The following is a 15,550-nucleotide window of genomic DNA, read 5'->3' as shown; positions in this document are numbered from 1 at the left end:
AGATTTGTTAATAATCTTGATGAATATCGATCTACGACATAAGATTTGTATTTATTCTTGAAGAATATCAAACTAAAACATATGATATCTCAATAATCCTGAAACATATTGATCAAAGATCAAATATCTCATATATACTAATATTCCTAAAAAATGTTGATCTTACATTGACAATATAGACATATCTATATATATTCTTGCAAAATATTAATCTAGTATACAAAATTTATCAATATTTTTGAAAAATATAAATTTGAATACTCTTGAAGAATATCAATCTTAAATATTCTCGACAAATATTGATTTAGTGTGAATTAGAAATATATATTTATGTTCTTCTCTCAAAGATCACATATTGTAACAAATATTATATTTAATATATATTCATTTATGCTCGTAATATAATTCATAAGATTCATATCGATATGAGATCTATCAATATTCATGAAGAATATTAATTTAAAATCAAAGATTTATTAATATTTATTATAAATATTGATTTTAGATATATCAATAATACTGTAAAATATTGATATAAAATACAAGACATGTCAATATTTTTGAAGAATATTGTTCAAAACCTAAAATTTATCGTTATTTTATCGATCTTCCTAAAGAATATTGATGCAAGATATAAGATTCATCAATATCATCGAAAATCTTGATCTAAGATAAAATATTTGTAAATATTGCTAAAGGATATTTATCCACAAGATATAAGATATGACAATATTTTAGAAGAATATGAACTAGCATACAAGTTCTGTTAATCCTCTCAAAGAATATTGATCTTAATATTTCTAAAAAATATTAATCTAAAATCTACGATATTGAATTTAAGATTTGTCAAGCTTCCCAATGAATATTTATATAAGATTTTACTGACATTCCCGATGAATATTGATCAAAATATAAGACTTATTGATATATTTGATGATTGTTGATCTTAAATATTACTTAATAATATTTATTTAAAATTTGTCAATGTTCAAGAAGATTGTTGATTTAAGATCTAAAATATATCAATATTATCGAAGATATTCGAATATTTGTTGTTTAAATATGATTTAAGATTTACCAATATTCTTAAATAATATTTGTTTGATATCAAATTAGAATCATATATTTGTTGTTAATTATCTTGAAGAAACATGATATACTATTTGTTAATAATCTAGATAAAAGTAATTTGATTTGTTTTTTGTTAAATGATTTATCGAGATCTAACAAAATGATAGATTTTGTGAACTTTCTTGAAGGAATTTGGTCTTAACCATCAGATTTAATCTTAAAATTTAGTGCAATTCCTTTTATTTTATGTTGTATAAAGTTTCAAATTCCATGTTGTTTTCCACCGTTTTCTTTGTTCAATAGTGAGTGGGCTAGAGACGTCTAACCTGAATGTTTGTTTCCAGTACATATCACTAATTATCTTAATTTGTTCATTCGTTACAACTTATATTTCAAGTAGAAGATACTGAAAGAAAGGTATGTCTAATTTTTCAATTTCAATTCTTTCAAAAACATTAGTAAATAATAAGTGATTAATATTGAAAGTCTCCTAATTCATGTGATTCATTCCTTGAAGTGAATGAAAACAGTTGATGCATTGTGTCATGTGTAGATTAAGTTTTCAAAGAAGAAGAATGTTTTATTTCATTTGAAGTGGAATATAAATTATAAAATATCGACATATATATGTGAAAATTATATGTTTCAAGTGTCGTACACAAATATTTGTACATGTACTTCAATAAAAATATTAGATATCTTAATCGAATATTGTATCAGATATACATTGATGATACATGTTTTGTGGAGGAAATTGATTAGCACCCAAATTATATTTTTATTGTAACTTAACATAGATGTATTAAGATCCAGAAGATCAATGATTGTCGATGAAAAAATGATGTGTTTATAATATTTGCATTTTTTTTTAATCCAATGACAATATTCATTCAATATAGTATGTTATTATAAATAGATTGTTTTATAAGAGCTTTAGTACTCCAAAAGATTTAATATACATTTTCCTAAAGAAGAAATAACAAATTTATTGTTAAGAATGAATGTTGTTTTGGTGTCTCGATAAATATAATATCGAGACAACTAGTCCAACATATATTAAAATAAAATTAGGTGGTACACAAATCCAGTTTCTCAAAAATGGTATTGTATTAATGTCAATATAAGACAAAAAAAATGTCACAATAAACCAGAAGTTTATTGATATTAAAATTTGCAAATATTGTAAACCTCAAGTTTATTGATTTCGCAAACAGAAGTTTAAAAATACTATAGAATTAACTATTTTGGTATTACAAACCAGAAGTTTTTATATCAACAAAAAAGTTCATTGATACAAATATTTTTATAATTTGACATAACTGCTTGTTTTGAGCATCCCAATTGTATCTAATATAACAAATTATTAATAGTGCATAAAGATATTGATCAAAGATCTAGAAGTTCTTGAAATAACCAATAAGAAGATTCTTGAATCAATTAATAAGAAAATCTTATATATTGAATTGATAAATTTGGTCACACTAGCTATCAGTTGTTCAAATCGAGACTGAATCCCCATATTTTCTAGAATGAAAAAGTAATTATAAATGTGGTTCCACAACTCGCAACATGATGTTTGCGAAGACATTTACTGAGAATAATAATTTCCAAAATATATGATCAGTAAAATGGTTTGGTTAATTAATTATCAGATGCTTCCAATTAACTATTAAACAATTGATTATGAAACTAATGCATCATATTTTGGGTATATGATATGTCGTATGCAGAAAATATTGTAGATATTATTTCAAATAATTACTGTTGATATTAGCTTTTATTGATTTTGCAAAAACAAAAAAAATGCACTACATTGAGTCTATAGGAGATATTGAAAATATGTTGAAATTTATGTTGAAGTATGATGAATCAATAAAAATGAGATTTTTATGATGCAATATAATATAAATTATTATTTTAGTAAAATAATGTTTTCCAACATTGAGAGGGAGAAACGTGGAAGTTAAATGTATATGTAACGACCCATTACAGGCCCAGTGGACCGCCCATACGGCCCACTGCCCCGATCGACCCAAGGCTATCCCGATCTTGGGCTCCCTCAAAGGGGCCTTTTCCCTCACGGGCATTCCATAGACGTCGTACGGGTTACTCATAGAATCTCCCCTTCCCTACCAAGGGGTTTCTTTCGCCTCCCCAGGACTCGATCTCATGACCTGTAGGATAAGTACATTGATATCAAGAGTCTTGGTACCAATTGAGCTAGCCCATGGGCTGTTCCCGATCCAACTGGCGGGAGTCGGTTATCCCATGGCCCATTACTCAATGACTCCTCCAGACCAGGCACTAGAGTTTGTACCTCCCCAGGCTCGAACCTAAGATCTCCTGGACATATAGATACTTAGCACAAGTCTGGTACCAATTGAGCTCAATGATAATTTATTGTCTTCTTGATATAAAGTGAACCCGAAGTTCAAAATTTATTTTCCAAATACATTCTTTGATATAATGTGTTAATATGTAAGATATATTAATTAGCTCTTATAATTTTTAGTTGAAAATTTTATGTTTTCTAGATGAAGCTCTATAAATCTAATTGGTTTTTAAATATGAAAACCAATAACTCCCTTTTAAAATGAAATGATAGAATAATTCAGATGTCAAAATTAAGGAGACTGCTCGTCTCGAAGAGATTGTGACATAAATAATAGTAAAACCCTAGAAGAGGGTGTCTAAAACTTCTAAAATAACTTGATGTCATGCAAAATCATATCATATTTTACTTACAAGCAAAACTTAAATACGCCAGAGGCGTGGTCGACAAATAAATTCAAAATATTTTGTATCTTGAAAGTATAAAGACTCCAAAAAATATAATTTTATATGGTACAATAAAAAGGTTTGATAAATCTGAGTAATGTTATTCATGAAAAATAACAAACATATGCAACAAATGAGATTTCAACAAATTATTTGTTTTATGAAAACTATGATATCAAAGTTAAATGGTTATTGATAATTATTATTATCTCAATGTATCTTTTTGTCAATATGAAAAATCAAGAGTATATAAAACTACAGTTTGTAGATATTGGATATTGACATATGACAATATGAGTTAACCTCAACCAAAACTTCTCAGATTCGAAGCCGATCATGAGAAATGTTTTCACTTGTAATAGATGTGTTGACTAAACATTGATATACGTAGAAAAATCTATTAATGATTTAAAGTATCAAATAAAATTATATTCTACCTCCAATATTATCTTTTCAATAAAATGACAAAAGTCATTATGAGGAGTAAGTTAATCCGGACACATGTGATTCGTTCACATTAGTTGATATTCATGAAGAGTTTACTAAAATTGTCAAGTAATTAAAATACAAATGTAAGATGAAAGACTTGGAAAATATGGAGAAAAAAATTGATCTATGAATTCGATATTTTCAGAAAGAATATTTCTTAATTGGTCATAATACACAACAAAGAAAACACTTTCATATTGATATGTTATATCAATTAATGATTTTTTTGATAATGCTCAAAAGATCTTTGATCCTGAAATATCATATATAAGCATCGACTGAAGATATTGTGACCGATATTTTCATAAGAGCATTACCGATATTAAATTTTGAGAAAGTAGCACGCAAGATCAGGCAACGACTTAAAGATTTCGATGATGCTTGCAACAGGAGAGTAGTTTAGACTATATTCTTAATGACTTGTTTATGAATTTTCCCTAGGTGTTTTTTATAACAATGTTTTAATGAGGCTGTTAGCAAAAAATAAGAGCCGTCGTACTCTTTTTCCTTCAGTAGGTTTTGTCCCATTTAGTTTTTCCTAATAAAATTTTAATGAGGTGCATTCATCGTCAATAGAACATACAAAGAGAAGTATTTATTGTTGTACTTTTTTCCTTCGCTCAAGTTTTCTCACTGAGTTTTATTGTCAATGTTTTAACGATGCGCCACTTGACTCTCCATGAAGTTTTCGAGCAAACATCTAGCCAAATGAAAGATTCAACGAAGTAGTTGTTATGTAGATAATCGTCTAGGGGAGAGTATTAAGTTATGATTGTGAATGTAGATGATTGATTATGTAGATATATTTATATTAATATTGATATTTCAATCTTTTTATTTAAAAATTTATATTTTACAATAGTATCCTGTAAATAAGTCATTCTCTGAACTTGTATTTTTCTCCTCTCCTTTCTTATTAAATTCATTACAAGAATAGAGTTGTTATGTGGATGTATAGCCGAAATTGTGAAATTTTATAAGGTTAAAGTATAGAATTGTTGTGGCAATTAGGAAGAGGGCCACAGGGAGTGGATCCAATATCGGTCTTGGGCTACCAATCATCAGGAATGGGCCTAAGTCCAGTATATAATCGCCACGTTCTTGTTTTCTACACATACACCCGGTGGTCGGTCTTTCCGATGGGCATACTCGAAGCTGCTTACGGAGACATCGACGCAGCCTCAACAAATCCACCTCCCTTCCCGACTAATGAGGAGGGATGTGCTACCATTACCGCCGCCACAGCTGAGGAAATGAATCCCGAGTTGGCTGAGTTCTCCGTGACCAAGCTGTATTACGTGCATGGCTTGGGGAAAGAGCTCGAAACCGATGTTTCTGAAGGTATTTTATCTGAAAAAACCTCCAATTTTTGGAATCCATGTGTCCTCGATTTCGATCGAAACGACTCAACAAAGTCCCCTAATTTTTTCCCAGAAATCGGTGGAGGCGAATATGATGATGAGGAGGAAGAAGAGGAGCCTCCTCGTGAGAAGAAAAAGAGTCTATCTCATTTTCCCAAGCCTGAACCTGATGTTTTAGAATCTTCCTCTCCCGCTGATACCATTACTCCAGTGCCTGAGGAACGAATGTTGCCCCCTTTAGGACCGAAATCGGGGAAGAACTTGAAGAAGAAGAAGAGCAAGGATGTATGGGTGAGCACTTCTAGGAAAGGAAAGAAAAAGACCAAGCACGCTTTCAACGGCAATCATAATCCCAAGAATCCTATTAGCATCTATGGTTCACTGGAAGATAAAATGCTGATGCCCCCTCCATTCTCGAGATCTCCTGACAATAATGACGATAATCCAGACTTAAAAATATGTCTCTCTAAAGTTTTCAAGGCAGAGAAGATCCAATTGAGTGAGGATAGACTAACTGCATCCACCACGAAGGGGTACCGAATGGTGAGAGCAACACGGGGAGTGACTGAGGGTACGTGGTATTTTGAGATTAAAGTGGTGCATTTGGGTGAGACTGGGCACGCGAGATTGGGGTGGTCCACTGATAAAGGTGATTTGCAGGCACCTGTGGGATTTGACGGAAATAGTTATGGGTATAGGGATATTGATGGCAGTAAAGTGCATAAAGCAATAAGGGAGAAATATGGGGAGGAAGGGTACAAAGAAGGTGATGTTATTGGGTTCTATATTAATTTGCCGGATGGTGGTTTGTATGCCCCTGATCCTTTATGCTTGGATTCAAATAAGGTACAGCTGTGTGCTGGTGCTACAGGCGCCAAAGAGGATCCCCTGAAAGCTGTTCCTGGTCTGTGCTTTTTATTGCTTTTCACCCATGTTATGTTCTACTGCCTGCCTATATTTATCTCTGGCTTTGCATTATCCTTTATTACCTATTGGTGAGTGTTTCTAGAGTATTGTTATTTATTTTATTCTGACGCTCCTACTTAAAGTCGTGCTTTTCTGAAAAGTCTGCTGTATTGAAATTCATAAGACTTATTATGATATTTTATCATGCCTAGAATTATTCAGTAAATCAAGTGGATTTTCTGTTTTTGATGAAATTGTGAATTGGAATAGAAAACTTTTTCAGGCATAGCAAGAAGTTTGATGCTTGGTGTGATCCTGATAATGAAATTTGATTTACAACATGGAATTACAGCTGTGATAATTGGTCTACCCCTCTTTGAAGTTCACGGTTTAGATAATTCATCTAGAAGTTCATTGTAGTTTTGAAAAACAATTAGTTTTCCTTTAAAGTGTGAGAATGCTCATTGTACGGTATTGAAATCCAATGTCCCATAACCTTGAGTTTACGGGAGGCAACACAAATTAATAATTCTATACATTGACAAGGCGCCACATGTGTAGGCCAGAGAATTAGGAATTTATGCTCAAAATTAATATCCAAGGCACACACATTCAAGTTGAATGAGCATTAAACAACATAGTGTACTAGACTAACATGATAACTATGTTTGGTTTTTGCCCACCATGCGATTTGAATCTTTAACCTTCCGGCTGCAATTTCATCTTGAAATAACTCGTATCAAAAGCTTGAGTTCATGAGAGGTTGCACATCAATGGTTCTATATTTTATCAGGGATTGATATGCTAGATATTAAGTCCAACTTGACTTTTAAATACCAAGCAATCACATATTTAAGTTTCAAGGGCGTGTCACCAAAGGAGAAAAAAATTTCCACAGTATTTAGTTATTCATGTATGTGCATTCAATTTCTAGGAATGTTTTTCAAGATATCAACTGGGCAACTAAGCCACAGAAAGAATATGTTCAGACAAATTATTAGTTGGAGTAAATTCGTCGACATTGCAGAATAAGTTTCTTGCACCTATCCTCTTGTGTTTTCTTTCACTTGATTTTTCAGCACGGATTAATTTCTGTCAACCGGCATACGTATGTAGCTTAAATTTATATTACAGTTATTGTTGTTTTCATTCTGTTTGTCAATCAGATTACTTAGAAGCTTCGACATGAAATTGGAGTACTGGAGACCTTTCCTTCATTTTTTATGAAATATTGCTCGTGGTGTGCAGGAAGTGAGATATCTTTTTTCAAAAATGGAATATGCCAGGGGATTGCTTTCAGAGATCTTTATGGTGGTCGTTATTACCCATCTGCTTCAATGTACACTCTTCCGAATCACCCAAATTGTGTAGTTAAATTCTGTTTTGGTCCTGGTTTTGAAAGGTTCCCGGAAGATTTTGGTGAACGTCCCATCCCAAGACCTATGATCGAAATTCCATATCAGGGTTATGATGTCAGGGTTCAGAATGGTGTGTCCATCGAGAAGCCATATCTTTGAAATTTGTTCCGCTTTATTTTATCATACAGCAACCAGGACGTTTAATGTTGGATATTTCTTATTTGAATTTTTTAAGTAACCTTTTCGTCAACTTCCGAAACGGCGAATGCATGAACAATGAATAACTTGTTGTGAAGTTGACTTATCTTAGCCAATAATGTTACCTTTTCCGTCAAGAAAGGATCAAAGAATTAGTTGGAGAATTTGGAAAGTGAAAAAAACAGGTGCCATGGACTCTCAAGATAAGGGAGCAAATGACGTAGTTGAGCTATGTATAAAGTTGTTTTAATGGAGCAATAGGTGGTTGACACCCGCGTTTATAAAGATGTCTAGTTAAATTAACAGCCACTTAGTTCAAAAGTCCTAAAGAAGAACTCAATCCCAAATTATGGACTTTCTTGGTGGGGGAGCCTCCAAAATCATTAGTCTTTTTACAATATCTTGTTGAGTTGGTATCAAATCATAGCTTTGACGGCCGCTTGAGAAGTCAACATCCTAGATGGCTTTCAATAACCTGACAATATTCAGTGTATGCACTTTAATACAATTTAATGTGAACACAGGCCATGTAATTGATACTGACTCGATGATATCCCTTTCCCAGGTGTTACTCATTCCAATATGTCAAGTTTCATCACCACTCTTAGAACTTTAGTCCATGTGAACCAAAAATAAAGATAAGCCTCTTGGGCTGGAAAGTCGCCCAAATGTGTTACACTCCAAGATTGCTTGTGAAATTGATGTGAGGTCATAATGGTCACTCTTTGCAATTTGGATCTTATGTCGTAAGGTTCTAACCTGGTATTCAGAAAAGTGTTCTTGCCATTTTTAATAACATAGTTTTCCTTATTATTTCTTCTTGATCTTTTAATAATTCTTCTATGATGTTGTGATTCAAACATCAATGATCAAAAGTTGGTTCTGATTTTTTCTTCATCTTTAGTTTCTTTCATCCGCCTATTTCATTTTCAACTTCTTGTTATTAATATCTGTATGTTAGAAAGTGGTATGGAAACCGCGATGGGGCATAAGTCGCATTTCGGAAAGGAATGCAGAATCTAGTTGAATGTGCATATGACGGATAACATTGATCGCATTACCATGTCTTCTCTGTATAAATTCTTTCATTTACTCTTAATATTTCATTTTACGAGAAATTTGAGTATGATAGAAACTCTCTCTGTAATTCAGGTAATCCACGGAAAATTCTCAGAATGTTACCTATATTCAAAGTATTAAAAGAGGACGACAGTGATTTTGTGAAAGATGGTGAAATGGTGAGTTAAGCGTCGGCAATGTCAATGAGGTTGGTAACCTTCGACATTTTCCTGTTAAAGCAAGGGCCGACGTGTATTGAAAAACAGTAAACATTATGTAAAACATTTCTAGAAATACAAGTTTTACTCCCCCAAAATATATTCTCCCTCGACCCATCTCACCCCATCCCCCTTCCTGAGCATTTTGTGTCGGCCAATTTGCATACAAGTATGAAAATCTGTTGCAGAGTTCAAATCAGTTGTCAATACCCCTTTTTTAGCTCTATGTTCCATGCTTTTTAAATTCTTGGAGCAGTGTTGTTGCGCTCTTGGCTAGTTGGTGCCAGTTCTTTCAGTTTCTTGTATGCAGCAGTACCTTTTTTATCCATTTGATCTTGTGTTCTGACCTGTGTTTTTTAGCACTATTATCTCTCTTTAATGTATGTAAACCTATTGATAAGATGTTATAAGATTGTGTATTTTTTGTCTTAAGTGGGAAAGTTCACATCAGGTCAGATGCAATTGGAAATAAAGTGGCTTCTAGTGATTGTATCTTGAACTTAATGTAGGTTGAGTTACACCATTCTGGAGTTGATTCTAAACTATCCAATTTCGCTATGGTATCAAATGTACACCATTCTGGAGTTTGATTCCCATTATGGAGTTTGATTCTAAACTATCCTCTTTCGCTACAGAATCAAATCTTATTAGTATTATGATGTTTTAGAGTAAAGTTCACTATTGATTATTTGGATAAAGTCTTGGTAGGTTTTAAGAATTAACTTAGCAATTGAAATAAAATGTTGATTTTTTAAAATTTGGGTGGAAACCAACGTTACTAAGTAATAAGTATATGCGATGTGGATGAACTGTATGAGTCGATGCATGCAATAGGAATCATAACACGTTTCATTGTGAAGATAAACTGATGTCATTGCTTTATTTAGGAGCATTGACTTCAATTTTACGCAAGCTATGCACTGACAGATAAGATATGCACACATGTATTTTTTTTCTATTTGCTGTCATAAAATTTAAATCTCGTGTTATGTCTGCAACATTTACAGATTTTTGGTAGTCTTATTAATTCAGAAGTTTGAATATAAGATAAAGCACACCTGCATACCTTAAAACCAACACCTACATATATTCTACCTTAAAAACCAACTATACTTTTAATATAATGGAGAGTTGAGACCCTCTTGGGAAGACAAGGAATGGTGACCATTATGTCTCTTTGAAGGAAATGCTGATGAATTTCTGAATGAAGGGCTCTTCTTGATATGCTGTAGAGTTCTTTTCACATAAAATGCTTGAAATTTTGGCAGAGCCTTCTCCTTGAATCTTAGAATACAGAAGAACAGTAGTCTGTAAGTTACGAGAATGGCTATTACCACTGCTAAGTCCCACCATTTTGAGTGTTTTTGTGAAATTCCCATCACAGAATAGAGGACTTCTTCTCCTTTCAGTTTTGGTTGACCGAATATGGGGGATTCGAACTCGATCCCAATCATGTCATTTTTATACGCACCCTTTATTTATCAGTTAGGGAAAAAAACAAATTAAAATAATCACATTAAGGAGAAATGTTGAAAGCAACACAAAAACTTTAGCTTTACCTGTAAGCCCCATGTCATGTAATTAATATATGAAACCGGGAATCTCCAAAATGGCTTTGGAAGCTCGGGAAGGCGCCGGAAAAAACCAGATGTTGCCATCATAATGCCCTACAACTTACAATTAAAATTGAGCATTGGAGACAAAGTTAAGAATATGGAGAGGTGAAACTCGGAATACTTACCATAAAGCCTGCCCCTACAATGACCCCCATCAGAAAATTGGGAACGATTGAAGCCACTACCATCATGCAGCTCTCAACTACTGCTATACAAAATAAAAGGTCGACCGTGGCGTACATATAGTGGGAGAGGCCAGAGTGATACTTCACCATGAAATAAGTGATGGATGCTGAACTTAAGGACATTGTTACCAAGAATGGAAACGAAGAGATGAAGTTGGAAAGAACAAACACTCCAACACCATAATGTCCTTTGAGCCTTCCTTTGTAAAATATCTGTTTATGCCATGATACCGAACATCAGGATCTTTAAGCTGCAAGTTAGTATTTTACAAGCCAGTAACTGGCACGAGGGTGATTCTCACTATAATTGATAATAATGTGTGAGAGACATATTTACAAAAATTCACTTAGGTCGTGCTTGGATTGATATATTTGAAATTTATTGGATTTACTTGATTGTACTAAATTCAATTGAATATCAGATCCAATCTATATCAAGTTAAGCATTTTCAATAATAATTATAGTAGATTTCATATAATGTTGTCTGAAATTCATTTCTCAAAGTTTTTTTCAAATAAAACAAATCAATCTTAGTGAAACCTTAGGTTGTTATTGGATGGAGGATTTCATTTGAATATAGGGGTTTGATTTGAGAAATTCATCATAATTACCATTACATTCACATAAATTAATAAAGGGATGGATTTGAAATTACCCGATATAAATTCACCATATAATTGAATGAATTTGAAATCCATTACTTCAAACCCCTCAATCCAGATGCACCCTTAATATACTTTGTGTTGATGCATAAATTGTGCTATTATATTCTTGTACCTTTTCTTGGTGAATTTCATTAGCTTGGACTGGAGACCACTTTACAACTGTAGCTAATGCAACTGACCAGTTCATTAACATTCAGTAAGTGGCTCAAGTTGCCAGTATCCCATTTCTACTGAAAGGAACTGGCAAGGATGTTACTAATATTTGATTATACTTTTTAAAATTCTATTACGCGCTGATACCAAGTGAGATTATTTTACCTTCATCTCTTCAATGAATGATGGAAATCCTCCAACAGTCATGAATGTCATGAAACCCGACACAAATCCACCACATGCTGCCCTCGCTAGAAGTGCATTATACTCGGTTCCATGTCCAACATTGTAAAAGACAGAGCCAACACAAATGGACACTGTTATATATACGATGATTCTTAACCAGTAATATCCAAAATCTCTAGACATATTGGTGAAAGATCTGTTTATCAAAGTTGAAAGTTGCTTCCACCATGTTGCGTGGCTTCCTCTGGTTTTTGCGAAATCAATTCCTTGCTGCAATATGTTTCTCATCAATAAGCTTCTATTAACAAGGGTAAGAAACATCATATAAAACCGATTGGTTTGTCTTGAAATTAATCTATCGACTCTCAAGTCGTATAAGATGCTTACAGAGGATGAGAATTTATGGACTCCAGTTCTCACTCTAGCTGCAATTTTTGAGCTTCGATATTTATGAAGAAGCGTTGCTCTGATTTCGGTAGTTGCTATTTTAGTGAGCGAGCTGGGATTATCTTTTAGATCCTGCATACCCGGCGAAAAGTAATATAGTCATCGTTAATTCTGCGGTGTTGGGATTAGCTTTTACCTGACAACATAGAGATTTGAGGGTATCATCCACTTACTTTTATTCTTTGAGCTCCTATCAAAGTTTTGTTTACACGATCAAAGTCTGTGTTTATACTACGGAGAAAATGGTCTGATGGATTTCTTCTACTAGGACAAGGGAATCCCGCATCAGCAAAGAACTGTAAGAAAACTCACACGACAGGCATTAACAGTTGATAAATGTTCACGTACGTAATTCTTCTTTTTAAGATTATTTCAATTTTTGTACCTCTAAGGTCATTTTGGTTTCCCCGAAGTAAACCATTTCACCGCAGGACAACAGTAAAAGATCATCAAAGAGGGTATAAACCTCACTGCTAGGTTGGTGGATGGAGGAAATCACTGTTCTCCCACCAGATGCAACATTCTTAAGAGCTTGAATCACGAAAAAAGCAGACGCGCTGTCTAGACCACTGGTCGGTTCATCGAGTAACAATAGACCTGGTTTTGTTAAAATCTCCAAAGCTATACTCAGCCTCTTCTTCTCACCGCCACTTATGCCCCTCAAATGCCAGTTTCCGATGAGTCGATCGGCACAGTCTTGAAGTCCCATTTCAAGTATGGAATTTTCTATGATTTCATCCATGTCTTGTTTTGCTGTGCTGGTTGGTAGTCTCAATGAGGCCGAGTATTTTATGGTTTCTCTTACTGTAAGTGTCCCCAAGAAAATGTCTTCTTGAGTTACATATGCCTGACATTTCCAATACAATTAAGTGTATCAGAATTTCAAGAAAAGAGGAGCAACATTCATCATTTTCCATAATTTAAACCATGGAACGATTTCTTTACTAAAATTAACGAACGTTAAATATTTTCGTCGACAGGACTGATTTTTTATGGTTGTACGCTCGATTATATTTCAGTGTACAATATAATCATCTCGGAAAGAATTTAATTGCATTGTCCTTTTATACTAAATACAAGCATTAACGATTGAAGTACGTACCTGTACATTTGTACGTAAACATATATAACCATTATTTTTAAGAATACATTCCCTAAGTAAATGGGTATTTTAACAATTGAAAACATTATGAGCACATGATGAAACGGGGGAGACGCAACCAATTACGCATATATCTCTAAGAAATAAAATAATAATAATAAAAATATGTAAATTTGAGAATGGTGGATACTTACGAGGAGACCAAAATCTAGCGTCCTTCTCCTTCCATTAAGGTAAATATTACCAGTGATAAGTGCTTGACCTGAAACCCTGCCTGCAACATTCAACATGCACATTAACTGCACAACTACCACACACCCAACAGAAGAATGAGTAAATTCACGTGTCAATTGTTTAATCAAATTTAGAGATCCTCTGTACGCATGCAAGCATTCAATGCAAAACATACAGAGTGGGTTGATTCCATCCCCCCCTCCCTTCCCTTTCCCTTGTCTTTTTTCAGAAACATTATATTTCAAAGTCAAATATTAATATTGATTCATGCATTTTTATGTGGATTTTCGACAGAGATTTCTAAAAATCAGGTAAAAGCTTAATTTTTCTTTTTTTAAAAAAAAAAAAAAAAAACTATATCTACATATTTTTTTAGAAAATCTGGCATGATCAACTACTCTCGTTTCGATTCATTTATTTTCAATGAGTTTTTACTCTTTAAAATGCAAACCAGTCTAGAGGTCCTTGAAGAAAATTACTATCAATTTCCACAACGGTAATTGCTGCTAACAGTTTATAACTGGATATATATATATCAATTAATTCATAATCAAGAAAAAAAACAAATTAAAAATGGTAAATAAGTAGATGAATTGAACAAACATGATATTACGTACTATTATTCGAGAATTTGGCAACTCCCATTAATGTATTGGTAATATTGGGGTGGTTGTCCCAATTCTCCGTAGGAATTACTAAAAAAAGAAAAAAAATATGGATGATTGAGATCGATAAAAAAAATGATCATTATTAATGCAGTTGGAAATCATTAATCCAACATTTTTATAGAAGCGAAACCTAAAATTTAAATTTTGATGAAATAATTCATGGGAGTCTAGCTAATCCACAATTGGTATTTTTATTATATATATTTGTGCTAATCCACAATTGGTATTTTTATTATATATATTTGTGCGTGAAGCACCATCGAATTAAAAAGGTGGTACTTTTTGGTTCAACAAATGTATTCAAATTTTATAAATCATATATGCATATTGATCTCCCAGGCCAGCATATATAAGTATAACTATTATATTCACATGTACATATTACAGTTCAAAACCCTAATGAAACAGATTTTGAAGGGACGACTCGAGACGAGACAAAAACCATGCACNAAAAAAAAAAAAAAAAAAAAAAAAAAAAAAAAAAAAAAACTCATTGATTCGGAGGAAATTAAAACCTGTTAAAGAATCAAGAAATGTGGACTTCCCGGATCCAGAAGGACCCATAACAGCCATGATCCTACCCGGAAGAGCATAACCCGTTAACCCGTCTAACAATCTTCTCGTGGATCCATTCCCAAAACTTGGTAAAATCACTGTTAAATCTTCCCATGCTAAATATGCTCCCGCCCCAATCGGATGTTCTTCTACAGTAGAGCCCTTTTCGATATCCGAGTTTCCATCAACAGTTGCCTGACTCGTCGTTATCTCTATCTCCATATTCTGTATATGTTTCCGATGTTTATTTTCTTTTCTTGAAGATAAAAAAATAAGGCATGCAGCAAGAATAAGAGTATG

At 33.1% G+C, this 15,550-nt stretch overlaps 2 protein-coding genes across 5 annotated transcripts; one reads left to right on the top strand and one right to left on the bottom strand.

Annotated features, from left to right (window-relative positions):
- Positions 1-5,456: 5,456 nt before the first annotated feature.
- LOC140991114 (protein TRAUCO-like) lies at positions 5,457-10,057 on the top strand. 3 transcript variants are annotated; one of them, XM_073461056.1, is made up of 4 exons: positions 5,457-6,603; positions 7,854-8,093; positions 9,314-9,428; positions 9,948-10,057. In XM_073461056.1, the coding sequence occupies exons 1-3, from the start codon at positions 5,478-5,480 to the stop codon at positions 9,406-9,408; spliced, it is 1,461 nt and encodes a 486-aa protein (XP_073317157.1). In that variant the 5' UTR covers positions 5,457-5,477; the 3' UTR covers positions 9,409-9,428; positions 9,948-10,057. The 3 variants fall into 3 exon arrangements, with proteins under 3 accessions (XP_073317157.1, XP_073317158.1, XP_073317159.1); XM_073461057.1 differs by having other exon boundaries at positions 9,890-10,057; XM_073461058.1 differs by lacking the exon at positions 9,948-10,057 and having other exon boundaries at positions 5,457-5,679; positions 5,773-6,603; positions 9,314-9,868.
- A 496-nt stretch (positions 10,058-10,553) lies between these two features.
- LOC140991113 (ABC transporter G family member 12-like) lies at positions 10,554-15,550 on the bottom strand. Of its 2 annotated transcripts, XM_073461055.1 has the most exons (9): positions 15,211-15,548; positions 13,988-14,067; positions 13,077-13,538; positions 12,865-12,987; positions 12,632-12,763; positions 12,224-12,514; positions 11,180-11,452; positions 10,998-11,105; positions 10,554-10,910 (listed from the first exon to the last, which is right to left on the bottom strand). In XM_073461055.1, the coding sequence occupies exons 1-9, from the start codon at positions 15,470-15,472 to the stop codon at positions 10,554-10,556; spliced, it is 2,088 nt and encodes a 695-aa protein (XP_073317156.1). In that variant the 5' UTR covers positions 15,473-15,548. The 2 variants fall into 2 exon arrangements, with proteins under 2 accessions (XP_073317156.1, XP_073317154.1); XM_073461053.1 differs by having other exon boundaries at positions 12,224-12,763; positions 15,211-15,550.

The sequence above is a fragment of the Primulina huaijiensis genome, chromosome 13 (genome assembly GCF_012295235.1).
Source record: "Primulina huaijiensis isolate GDHJ02 chromosome 13, ASM1229523v2, whole genome shotgun sequence".
Classification (NCBI taxonomy): Eukaryota; Viridiplantae; Streptophyta; class Magnoliopsida; order Lamiales; family Gesneriaceae; genus Primulina; species Primulina huaijiensis.
Note: the sequence above shows the minus strand (reverse complement) of the source record. Positions and strands in the feature narration are given on the sequence as shown.